General features: G+C 44.0%; 1 protein-coding gene across 1 annotated transcript; it reads right to left on the bottom strand.

Annotated features, from left to right (window-relative positions):
- Positions 1-336: 336 nt before the first annotated feature.
- CCNE1 (cyclin E1) lies at positions 337-12,391 on the bottom strand. The gene is made up of 11 exons (XM_055726292.1): positions 11,917-12,391; positions 11,713-11,803; positions 11,460-11,528; positions 4,897-5,039; positions 4,681-4,816; positions 3,667-3,813; positions 2,744-2,839; positions 2,249-2,383; positions 2,057-2,168; positions 1,814-1,971; positions 337-990 (listed from the first exon to the last, which is right to left on the bottom strand). The coding sequence occupies exons 1-11, from the start codon at positions 11,928-11,930 to the stop codon at positions 868-870; spliced, it is 1,224 nt and encodes a 407-aa protein (XP_055582267.1). The 5' UTR covers positions 11,931-12,391; the 3' UTR covers positions 337-867.
- Positions 12,392-12,624: the final 233 nt, after the last annotated feature.

Here is a 12,624-nt window from a genome sequence, read left to right as displayed (position 1 = left end):
CTACTGATCACTTCTTGCTATTAAGCCTGACAATCAGACTCACTCAAGAATTTCCCAATACGCTGATCATTAGGAAATGTGTTGTGGAGGGATTCCCCATGTACTTGCCATGTTTATTATCTCTTCCCTAGCCAGCTGCATCTGCCTAAGGAAATCCACGTAGCCCAACATGACAATTTCATCTTGGTATCCAAAAAGAAAGTTCCAATCCATAAGCCAGTAGTGGTAAATAAATAAAGCAATAGTTACTACATAATTCATCCCCAACTCCCACACTGCTAGTGGTCACAGGCTGAAAAACCTTAGCTGACCATAATTAAAAGAAAAATAGGAATATACATAAAACCAGCTGTCTTAGACAGCATTTTTATTAAAAATGGATACACAGAGACATAGCAGCATTTACAATAAAGAGGTTTTAAAAAGGCATCAAGTTGTAAGCCAACCATTTGAAAAAGAGGCTTTGAAATGTTGTCTTCCACAGCACACTTTACCCATTTGTCAACAGCGGACAGTATGACTGCAGATTATCCAAAGGACAAATAGGCACAGTAACTAACCTAAACTTCAAGCCCTTTTTCTGAACAGTTGATCACATCAAGCATCACCCTCCATAGCAGCATTTGGAGCACTCTTCGGTGTTCTTTTAAGTGGCTGGTGTACTTGATCCATTTCTTTAAAAATACTTTAATGTTCAATAAAAATATTTCAAATAGAAAAATTCTTCTGTCACGAAAAAAGTAAGGTTTCCTTTTCAGATTCCATAAAAGCTTATGAACTTCACTGGCAGCATTTCCATAATGGAGCAGGAGTTAGAACCAGCAGAACAGGCACTTCAGCAAAACTGTCTGTCAACAGTTTCTAAAGTTATATTGGCTTCAGTCCAGAAGACTGTTTCTTACTACTCTGTGGTGGTGTAAGGACACCAGTTGGGAAAGGTGAAGTCCTATTTTGCTCAGCCAACATGGCTTGTTTTGCTTGAGCTTTGTCCTGAAAGCATAGGAAAAGGAGAAGAAAAAATAATCTCTTTACTTTGGTACATCTATGCAACAGATCAACGTAATTCAGTGTTCTATAACTTGATAGATTGCCGATATAGAAATACATCTCTGTATCCAACTCCCCAGCAGTAACTGATAAATCATGCAGTACACAATAGTTAGTGAACTCCAAGAGATCAGTATTAACTTTTGGGATCTGATGATCAGCATTATGGTACTTGTATCCTCAAGTAAGCAAAACTCAGAAGCAACTGAAGAGGAAGAGCTGTAACTTCTACTGCAATTAAACCACCTAAATAAATAAAACACACCCACCCACCCCCGATAGCTTAGATGAACTACAATTTGTTGGACAAGATTTTGATCCTTTGCATGTTTCTCATGCTAAAAAACACTCTTGCTCAACTTCTTGTCAACTCCCACTGTAACATAACAGTCCCATAAGATCACTCAAGTGATCAGTCTTCACTTTCTTTTTTACCAGACAAGGTTGTATTACCTGTATTTCCTATACAGAGAGGTCTAACAAAAGGTATTTGAAGTATCCCAAAGGGTAGAGAGATGCTTCTGATTTCTTGAGTAATTATTTGCTGTTTGAGATGAGAGGCTTAAGTCACAATCACCTCAAACTAAATACTGAACAAGTCAGGCCCAAGACAAGGCTGTCCCAAGAACTTTACACCTTTTATCATCTGAATATACTCAGTCGCACTCTGATAATGCTTTGCTTAAGTTTACTGCATGTTCTAACCAAAGAAACAAGACTTCAGAGATTTTACAGACAGACGTGTCTTCATTACGCACATACGTACCAGCAAATCCAAGCTGTTTATGTGCGTCTGTATATTGTGCAAGTCTTCAGGAGCTATACCTCTAAAGTGTTTGAGTTTGGAGCTTCCTACTTCCCTTATAGCCATTGCAAATGGAACCATCCATTTTACACATTCCTCTATCTCACACCATTCATAACCTGCAAGACAAGACATATGCTTATCTGCCTGAATGAAGACTTAACATTTGTAAACACATTAAACTTAGTTTATAAATGCCAATACCTGAAACTTTCTGCATCAACTCAGATGAGGAGAAGTGATACAAAGCAGAAGCTGCAAGTACTCCATATGTATATTCCAAGCAGCCAATATCCAGCACACAGAGATCCAAGAGCTACAAGACAACAGACGTTTCCGTCACAAGAATACTTTTTTCCAGGTGAAACAGCATTTGAGGAGAGAAAACAGTCTTACCTCTGCTATTTGTACAAATATTTGCTGTGGATATTGTGGCAGCAATACCTCATAAAGCTCATTTAAATATGCAACTTGCATGTAAATGTTCAGCCACGATATAACAGTCAGTGGATTTAAGTTCCAATTAAGAGCCTGCAAGAGTAGACATGCATGAGACTTCAGTATTAATAAAAAGTTCTTAACTTAAACGATGCAACTTTAGTTACTCAGAGTCAGAAGCTGGAATTCCAGTTGGTCAAGGCATCCTTGAAACAAGCAAATCTAATCCTATACCTCTTCCTGCTGATAAGGTGGGGGAACAATTCATTTTGTAATGCTTTGTGGTGGATGCTTTAATTCACTTGTTACCTAGAGAACGCTGTTTTCTAATTAGAAAGAGAAATTGTGCCTCTGAGCAGCACGTAAGATTAACTGAGGCTCTCTGCTTTTAGTCCGATTATGCTGTATGTTTTTAAAAACTGAAGTAGAACCGAGTCCACTTTGAAATATTACCTTCATAATGATCAATTCCATACTGAGGATTTCATCTTCTGTACAAGCTCCATCTGTAACATAGGCAAACTGGTGCAACTTTGGTGGGTAAATTTCCTGAAAGATACAAGATCGAATATTTAATTTGTGGAAGAGGTTGTAACTAGTCTCACAGGCTTAAAAAACCAAAACAAACTACAACTCACCACTACCTCAGCATTTCAAAATAGAAGGGAAAAGAAAAAGAACCAACCCCCCCTATCCTAACTCATGGTGTTATCCTCTGCCTTTAATATACACAAGTTTCTTGTTCAATCTTCCTGCTCATAGCCTTCGCCTTTCACTTTTGATAGATCAGTACAACATGCATTATGTTTGACTACAGCAGCACTAAGATGGTACCATAATTTGACATCAAGATTTTTTTATACATCCTAAAGAAAAGGCCTTTTATCCCTTGCTTGAGAAGAACAGATTGAAGAATAATAGCCCTCAAACAGTAAGAACTTAAAAAGCACTATGTACTTTAATAGTTCAATTTGTTCCAGTAAATAAAGAATAGCTCAGACTATCATCCAGTAGGGACTCCACTGACAACAGAATTGCAACAAGTGGTCTCTGTGTAAAACAGCCAGTGAAACACTCATTTGGCAACTGCAATTACAAAGTTTAGATTTATTCTAGCACCAAAACCACTTATCTTTTTAAAATTAAAGGTATACACTGTGATGTTAGCTAGTCTTAATTTTAGCCACTTCTAAAAAAACCCACCCAAAAACAGAAAAAGGAGGAATTTTGAAGAGAAAAAAGGATCTTTTTTTCTGTCTCCCAGCTGAAAAGTCATAGCAAACTCCATAAAGCTTACCAAAATGCATCTAGTGTACAGTAAGTGTGCTGCCTATCCATTCACATTTTTATGTTTAAGTAAAGCTAGAGATACTTACCTCAAGCTTTGCTGCTATGAATAAAGAAGAGATACCAATAAGCTGCAATAGTGTTTTTACAACATTCTGTTGTGTTGCCATAAACCGATCAAAGAAATCTTGTGCTAAATAAAAAGTTTCTCTATGAAGCTTGTAGACTTCGCAAACCTGGAGAGACATCAGAGATTACAAAGGTCAAGAACAATGTTATAGAGTCAAAACCAGATGCTACAGATGTATGCAAAAAAATAAAAAGAGCCAGACATAAAATTCATATTGGCTTTCTGCTTCACTGCTATTGTGAAAGTAACATGTTAACTAAGAGCATGAATTAAACAGTTTCCTTTGACACAAGATGACTGCCACTATAGTAACAATACCCCCCCCCCCCCCCCGCAAAAAAAAAAAAAAAAAAAAAAGAGATCAGAGTAAAAACCCTTTTAGGAAACTTTTAGGAAATGCAAGCACATGTTCTAACAATGTCAGAACATCAGTTCCTCATTTTTGCAAAGATGCATTATTCCAACACCTTAAAATAGAAAATTCTCACAAATACTTTAAAATTAAGAACAGAGACTATGCCACCAAGTCATCCAAAGAGCAAAAAAACCTCACATACAAGATGACAGCTTGTAGTACATTCTACATGCCAATTACAGAGAGAGAAGTTTTGAGATGCATCTGATCTCTAAGCCACCACACCTTCCTTCAGTGACTTTCATAATCATTTCTGCAGCTTTTGTCTGCAATGTGACCTTAAAAAGCTTACCCCATGGAGCTTTAGAGACAAACTGGTTATTATCCACTATCAATCTAAATGAATAACAGAATATATCGTCAGTTTGTACACCATCAACTCAATCCATTATAGTTTTTTTTAAGTTTGGTGCCATTCATTGACAAAACTTTTTAAGATGAAGATGAGTGTTTAGTGCTATATGGGCCACGCAAAGATCATGAAGTGTACTCATGACAGTTATTAGTACACCTCAACAAAAGCACACTTGTAATACCCACAAGCACAGCGAAGCTTACCTCCATCAGCCAGTCTAGAAGGATTGTTCTCATTTTAGGTTGCAGGAGAGGGTGCTTTTGCATATAAAGTTTATCCCTCACGTATGTCTCTTCTTTGTTTATCATGTTTTTCCACACGTCTTCTCTGTTTGCCCAGCTAAGACAGATCAATATGCTTAGTCTCAAATCATAAGACCAAAGGAAGGCAGACAAGCAGAGGCAAAAAGGCACACTTACCCTAGAACTGGTAGTGGTGAAGCTCTAGTTGGCACAATACTTAGATGTATGAAGTGAGAGTAATCAACACCAACTGGATCATCATCTTTATCTGGCGTAGGAATCAGCATATGGGCATTTTTGTGAACATTATTCCAGGATGGCTATTAAATGAAATACAAGATTTTACATTGCACCTTTCTAAATAATCATTTTAGCTGTAAATAGAAGACAAGACATTGGCAAGAAACTATGAAAAAACTCATTATTACCTCTTTCAACTGCACAGCATCACAGAATCATTGAGATGGGAAGGGACCTCTGCAGGTTGTTTTGTCTAAGCCCCCTGCTTAAGCAGGGCCACCTGGAACCAGTTGCCCAGGACCGTGTCCAGATTGCTTTTCAGTATCTTTAAGAATGGAGACTCCACAACCTCACTGGGCAACATGTGTCACTGCTTGGTCACCCTCACACTAAAAAAGCATTTCCTAATGTTGAGATGGACCCTCCTATGCTTCAGTTTGTGCCCATTGCATCTTGTCCCATCACTGAAAAGAGCCTGGCTCCGTTTTCTTCACATCCTCCCTCCAGATATTTCTACAAAATTGACACAATCTCCTCAAGCTTTCTTTTCTCCAGGCTAAACAGTCCCTGCTTATAGGAGAGATGCTCTGGCCCCTTAACCATCTTAGTGGACCTTTGATGGACTCTTTCCAGTCTTTTCAAGTGTCTCTTGTACTGGGAAACCCAGAACTGGACACAGCAGTTGAGGTATGGCCCCTAGTGCTTAGTAGAAGGGTGTTGCTTATTTATTTTCCCAGTAGACAAAGTTTGCAGCTAAAGCCAAAGAACATTTACCCTGTTCTCCTTTTGAAGGAACACAACTGTTTCATGTAAGAATATCCAAGTCAGGGTCTCCTATTGTCACGTTGCATTTTGGTTTTACCAAGATATGCTTGTCTTCAGGTACAGAATAATCAGACAGAACTTTAAAGCCCAAATACAGTATCAGGATTTCGGGTAAGGAATGTGTAGATGGAACACTTGAAGTCACGGTTCCATGCAAAGCACCCCTGACCATGAACATGGCAAGATAGTAGTTGAAAGAGGTTTTCTTACTCATCCATCTAGCAGTGCTAAAATGAAAATACAAAGCACTTATAATCCAATTATTTTCAGAATAAAGCAAGTGCATGTTAAGCAATTGCCACTAAACTATAAAGTTGACCATTTCATATACAGAATTTTGTCAAGGTGTGCAAACATCAGACATCTGATGCTTCACCTGTTGTATTCTTTTACTTTTATTGGACCAAAGTTTAGGTTTACTTTTCTCCTCCCTAATTCCGTTAAACAGTATCTTGGTGTACATTTCACACAGCTCCCCAGGAAAATACTACGGTTTTATTTTGTGGTAGAATACAAACCAGCCCCATGTAATCATGCCTAAACAAATTAAAAATTGGCATTTCTGCCTAACAGTGAAGTCAAGTCATCTCGCTGCAAAATGACCTGTTCTGCACCGCTAAAAGGGCTGAACTCCCTAACAAGATCCCTAATGTGCTTAAGAAAAAATAATCAGAAGCATCATTAGGTGCTAACAAGTAAAATGCTCTACATGAAATTTTGCCTCTTGCAAATAAGCTTCCACATCTGATTTTTGCCCTGTCCTTGCTACAAATGACATCACTTTCCAGCAAAATGGCTGCCTCCAAGCACCACCTTCAGAAACAGAAACCACTGACTTGGTGAAACAAAAAGCACATTTCACAGTTGCCTCACGGCTAAGACTGCTTTGTACTTTGAGGTACTGACACATTGGTGGGTATTTTTTCTTCTTGGAGTTGTACGTGCAAATCTAGCAGAGCTAACATATCCAGCCATGCCACAATTTAATTTGGGTGGGGGAAGGCAAAAAGATTGAATAGTATCTTTATCTTAAAAATTAAGATTCCTTAAACTGAAAGCTTGAATGAAAGGGCCACATCAGCCTTGCTCCAAGTTAATTTTTGCCCACCCTCAAAACTAGACTTTAGTCATACTTTGTCTTGCAAACAGCACAGCAAGCCCAGCTGCCGACAGCCTTTGGAGAAGTGCTGTCTTATCAGTTAATCAGCAAACCAACAGAAAAGCAGTAAGGTTATATGTAATATGTATTTAAAGGTGCCTATTACACCAGCAGCTTCTGAAGGACAAGGGATCTGCTCCACAGAGCTCTCAAAGTAGATACCCCACATACTACGCGGCAGCAACAATTACTATTGATTTAAGAGATTTCACCACCTGCAATGTTCTGTAAGGAAATATCAATCAAAAGTTAAGACCCTCTTAGGTGTTTTGAGAAGTGAAAACACAGTTTTTTACTAGATAATGTTGTTCACCAAGACAACTGGGGAAAAGATGCAAGCAACAGGAAAACATACAGCTTAGTTAGAAACAAGAAGGAAACAAATGCGCAAAGCCCTCAAACGAAAGAGGCTATCGGGAAGGGAGACAGGAGTCTGAATTAGCATAGGTAAGGGAACACCATAGCTCTGGCACGGATTTTGGTTGAGGGTATGAGCATATTAACCAGACCCTTGAGTCTTTAAAGCAGATTTAGCAAGACATTCAACCAAAACTGAGAAACAAGATTAAGAAACTGCATTACATTACACTGTAACAGTAAGGAAACAGGAGCCACCGCTGAAAGAAGAAACAGTTTAAGGTGGGGAGGGTGTGAGGAAACCATGAAGAGCTTCCTTTGGGCTTGCGCAGAGCTAACCCAAAAGCAGGGAGCTGCCAAAAAGCGACAGATGTTACAGAGAATCTGTGCAGCCTAATGGAGGAAATCCTACAGTCCTGGGCTTCTGAAGCAAATAGGAGCTGAAGTAGATTGCAAGCCAGAAATCAGTGGGGAAAACTACCTCTTGAAATCTATATAGAGCCCAGCAAGAGAGCCTGGTGACACCCGCTGCTAATACCCCAGATACAGGAAGGAATAGGGACAGGTGGTCAGAGATACAGATCTCTCTCTTAGACCAGAGAGCTAGATACAGACTGGAGAAACTGAACTCAGGACACTAGAAGGCTTGTTAGGAGAAAGAAGGACAGAAGGTAGGTGACTGGAGTCAGTCACAGCAGTCAAGCCCATGCAGCTCCAAAGAAACCCAGGAGTTCAGAGGTGGGTTTTTTTTTAAAAGCTCAGATGCTCCCATGCCTTAGACTTCTGCAGCACAGTCATTCACTGATATATCAAACGTTCATTTAAATGGATCTATTGAACATCCTTCACAGGCATACAGGCCAGACAAACTGGAAAAGGTAGTGACCACTGGTGTTACTGGCCGCGCAGAGCCTTCAGTGAAGCATCCACACCTAAGAACATAAGCTGCCAACGCACTCATGCATCATGATGTGAGCTGAAAGACACCAGGTCAGGCTTCCACAGACCCAGGGCAAGGAGGGCAGCAGAGGAAAAAAGTGACCTAGAACTGCATTCAAACAACAAGGCCAGCGGATGTTCAGCATGGATATCAAAGGTAGAGGAACAGGGGTGGGACAGGCCTGTGCCTCATCCTGAAAAGCAGTGCCCTGTAACAGACACACATCTGTACCAGCTACTGGACTGCAGCCTCAGTGTGTCCATCAGAAATAGTAAGATTAATAATTCTAGGCATTTTTCACATACAGGAAGCATTAGTTTGAAGTATAGGGGATTTTTTTTGCCATTAGATAGGGATTCCAGAATTAATAAGATAGGAGAGGGAAGAGCAACTCATGTTATTAAGTTGTTCCAATTCTTTCTGCATAGCGTCGTAGCTTCTACTACTTCTAATTTTCTGAAGAGGCTGAATATTGTCCTGCCCCAGATTAGGGCCAAGTCAAGCTCTCAACCTGCATATAGTTTACATCCTTTACCTGTTTGTCCAAAGACTTGTAAGCTGTTACTGGGGGAGGTTCTTTTTTTTTTTTTTTAAATTGGATCTTCCAAAGATAACCCTAGACTGGTCAATGAAACCTTTTTGAGGATATTTTCAAACCAGTTAGGCAAAGATTTTTGACAACAGTAAGACCAAATCCGAGAAAAATGTCTAGTGAGAAATTGATCAAAACTCTTTCCTGAGTTTACTCAGTCTTCTTTTCACCTGAAAACACTAGTTTCATCTAAAGAAACTAACTTCTAGGTTCAATTCTCCACTCTAGATGGACATAGACATGTAATTTCTATCACGGTTGCACGGATGACTCCAGTTAAATGAATTTTGTTTGACAGGGAGCCTCAGAACTGTATCTGTCCACAGAAAGCCACCAGAATTAATATGAGAATTGCTAGCAGAATTACAGCAGTGCCAGTTCTCTGAAATCAAACACAGAATTTATGCAATATTCTGCTGTCACAAACCTGATGATATAGCCACCCTTTCATCACATAAAAGGTAATGGCATCCTAATTAAGAACTCAGGCCTTATGTTCAACAGAAGCAAACTAATGAATTGACTATGAAGATGCCGTAAAGTGGGATGAGACTATATTTTGCCTTGTGTATAAACTAGTGTCAGTAAACAATTTATTTAATGTAGAAGTCATGTGGTATAGGCTGCAGTGGATTTATAGCTACTTGCATTTTAGAATTGTTGTGCCTCAACAGAATAACTATCTCACTGGCTATCATACAAGCCTGCTATACTGCTGCTGGAACCGTAAACATAATCTCATTAGTGGCCCATGGCAATTTATATCAGAGAATAGCTTGTGTCACACCATAGACTGAAGAGCTGCTGCTGTGCAGCCAAATGTTAGCTTTTTTAACCAGATCTGTAACAATCTGGCTACTTTGTCACAACAAAAACCCTTCCCTATGTAGGGAGGGATACACAGGTACCCATTTTAATTATGGCTCACAGAATCAAAGAGCCAAATCCTACCAGTATCCTAAGCTTAAACGGAAAGATTCCCAAGCACGTATTTCGGATGCCTACTGCCCAAGTTACCTAAATCTTAACTTATGTATCATTCCTGAAGTAACACTGAATGGCTATCAGGCCAGGAGCACAAACAAGAACACAAAATGGGATTGTCTTTACTTTCAAAGTTGAAGGTCAACGTACACAAAATATATTTCAAGTTTCTTTCCAGTGCCTTTCTGGAAGGAGGTCAAATTGAGTCCCTGTTGAGGGTTTTTTAACAATACCCTATTATTATGCAACAAACATGCATAAGAAGCCCTCGCTCAGCTCAAAGAGAATGAATCTTTTGGTGAAGGAGAAAGCACTGGTGAAGGACAGGCAGCTCTTCCTTGTCAGAAGTGAGAAATTAGTTTAATATACTGCACAAAAGAAAGACAGAAGGGAAGGAGAGATCCCCTCATTAAATGCTCACCATTTGAGCCCTGCTTAATATGTTGACTGATAACTAGTATACGCAGTTGCAACAAGCAGAGGCCATTCCAAACAATGATGCCCATCTGTTATGGTAGCACTTTAGTCTTAGAACTTCCAGCTGCCACTTCTGGTTAGATGTGCCACATTATGCATAGCCTTGCGTACCAAATGAGTATGGTCTGTACTCCCTGACCATGACTTTTGCAGCTTAAGTATCACCCTGCCTGTGCATTAATGGGCTGAAGTCCTAGTGACAGTGACTGAGCGAGCATGTGTGCATGCATGCAGAAAGAAAGGGGAATAAACCTATTTCAAAAAACAGGCTACTCTGCTTTATTTAGAGTGGGCACCTCAGTGTACAAAAGCATCACGCTTCCAATACCATGCATCAATGTAGCAGCCAACATAGATACCAACATCTTAGTTTTGAAGATTACAGAACGGGAACCAAGGGAGCTAGAAGACACAACTAAAGCTACTTTTCACTTCATAACTCAGATAAACGTCTCACAGACAACTGGCAACGGTCACCACCAACCTCCACCGTAGGCCTGATTTCCACAGGTAACTTTACAGAAACTATCCCTTTGCTCTGCGGAGAAATTAAGCCTATTTCGCTACCCCATTAACATCTAGTATAAACTTCAAAGTTCCAATCAGAAACTCCTTACTGTTAGTGCGATAATGGCCCGTGCCAATGGGAACGGAGCCGACGATGGAAGGAAAGTGGGATCCTTCCTTTTTGCCAGGTGACATACAAGTAGAGATACGGCTGCAAAGAGAGCCAACTCGAGACCATCCTGCTCACACGCTCAAGTGTTTTGTGCTTCGGCCTGCAAGGTACGGCACGTAAGCACGTGACAGTGCTCTTGCAACTCTCTAGAGAGGTCAATGCAGAGTCCCACTGTGCAGGCCTGAACAGATATTAAGGCTTTTGTAAGGTGCCCCCCTGCAATCCCAGGACAGCCGAAGAGCCTTAAGTATTAATGTAATGTTTTAGACCAACACAGGCCTCATCTCTTGCAAAGACTCCACAGCAACCTGTATGAACGGACGTGTCTGGCACGCCTCACCAGCCAGGGCCGATAGTCCCCCTCGCCCATTGCTACACCGCACATGGCAGCGGTGCATGCCGCACCACGCTCGCAGTAACAAGGTACTGCACAAGCGACAGGGTGAAGTGAGATTGCAGGAGGACACGCTAAAGCCAGATCCGTTACCTGGGTTTCATACTGCTTTTTCCTGGTCATCTCCATTTTGGCGACCTCTTCATCAGGATCCTGCAAGAACTACAGAAAGCAGCAGATAATTCCAGGAGCACAGACTGCAGGGCGAGAGGCCGGGGTCCCCCGGGAGCGAAGCCCCACTGCGGCCCGCCTGCCACATGGCCCCCAGCCCCCCACAAAAGCAGGCGAGGGCCCGCAGGCCGGGGCGGGCACCCGGGTGGGGCGGCAGGGCCGGGCCCGCACTCACCGTGGCCACATCAGCTTTCCTCTTGCGGGTCCGCATGGCGCCCTCCGCGCCCCCGTCCCCCCTGGCGGGCGCCTTCTCCTCCGCGCAGTCGCTGCCAAGAGAGGGGAAGCTGGGTGAGCCCGGCCGGCGCGGAGCCTCCGCGGGGGCGCCCGGCGGAGACCTCGGCCTGCAGGGCCCGGCGCACGGCGGGGCGGGCGGACTCACCTCTCCCGGCGCATGGTGCCCGCCTGGGCCGGGCCGAGCCGAGCGCGGCGCCGTGCGGGGAGCGGCCGAGCAGGCCCGGGCCCCAGCCCCCACAAAGGGCGGCGGAGGCGCGGGCGCACGGCGCGGAAAGGGCGGCCGCAGCCCCGGGCCGGCCCGCCGGCTCCCCCCGCCCCGCGGCCAGGCACCCCGGGAGGCGGCACGGGTGCCCGCCGGCCCCCGCCCGAGCACTCGCCGGCCGCCCCGGCCCTTCCCGGCGGCGAGGGGGGTGAGGGCGGGCGGGCGCCCGGCGGCGCTAGCAGGGCGCGGGGGCAGGGCGGGAGCGCGGTGCGGGCGGGCTCCGCTGGGCGCCTCCTGCCTCACGGCGCGGCCGCTCCCGTCCCTGCGCACAGCGCGGGCCGCGCCGAGCGGGACATTTAAACGCGCGGCGCGGGGCCGCCTCCCGCCCGCCCGCCCGCACACGTGGCCCCGCGCGCAGCGCCGGCGCCCGGCCGGGGCGGGGTCTGCGGGGGGCGCGGCGGGGCGCTGCGGGCGGGCCGCGGGGCGGCGGGGCAGGGCGCGGCGGGGCGCGGGACCCCGCGCCGGGGCCGGCGGGGCGGGGCCGGGGGCGGGGCCGGGGGCGCGGACGCGGAAGCGGCGCCACCGGCAGGTGGACGCCGCCGGGGTGAGCTGAGGTGAGGGGGCGGGGAGCAGGGGAGGGGGCGGGGAGCA

The sequence above is a fragment of the Falco cherrug genome, chromosome 14 (genome assembly GCF_023634085.1).
Source record: "Falco cherrug isolate bFalChe1 chromosome 14, bFalChe1.pri, whole genome shotgun sequence".
NCBI lineage: Eukaryota > Metazoa > Chordata > Aves > Falconiformes > Falconidae > Falco > Falco cherrug.
This window is presented reverse-complemented; position numbering and strand designations above follow the sequence as displayed.

Excerpts from the sequence above, each read along its gene's own strand:
- CCNE1 (XM_055726292.1), bottom strand. Across the intron at positions 2,169-2,248 it reads TATTTGTACAAATAGCAGAG|CTCTTGGATCTCTGTGTGCT; the intron begins GTAAGACTGTTT and ends GTTGTCTTGTAG. Across the intron at positions 1,972-2,056 it reads GTTGATGCAGAAAGTTTCAG|GTTATGAATGGTGTGAGATA; the intron begins GTATTGGCATTT and ends CTTGTCTTGCAG.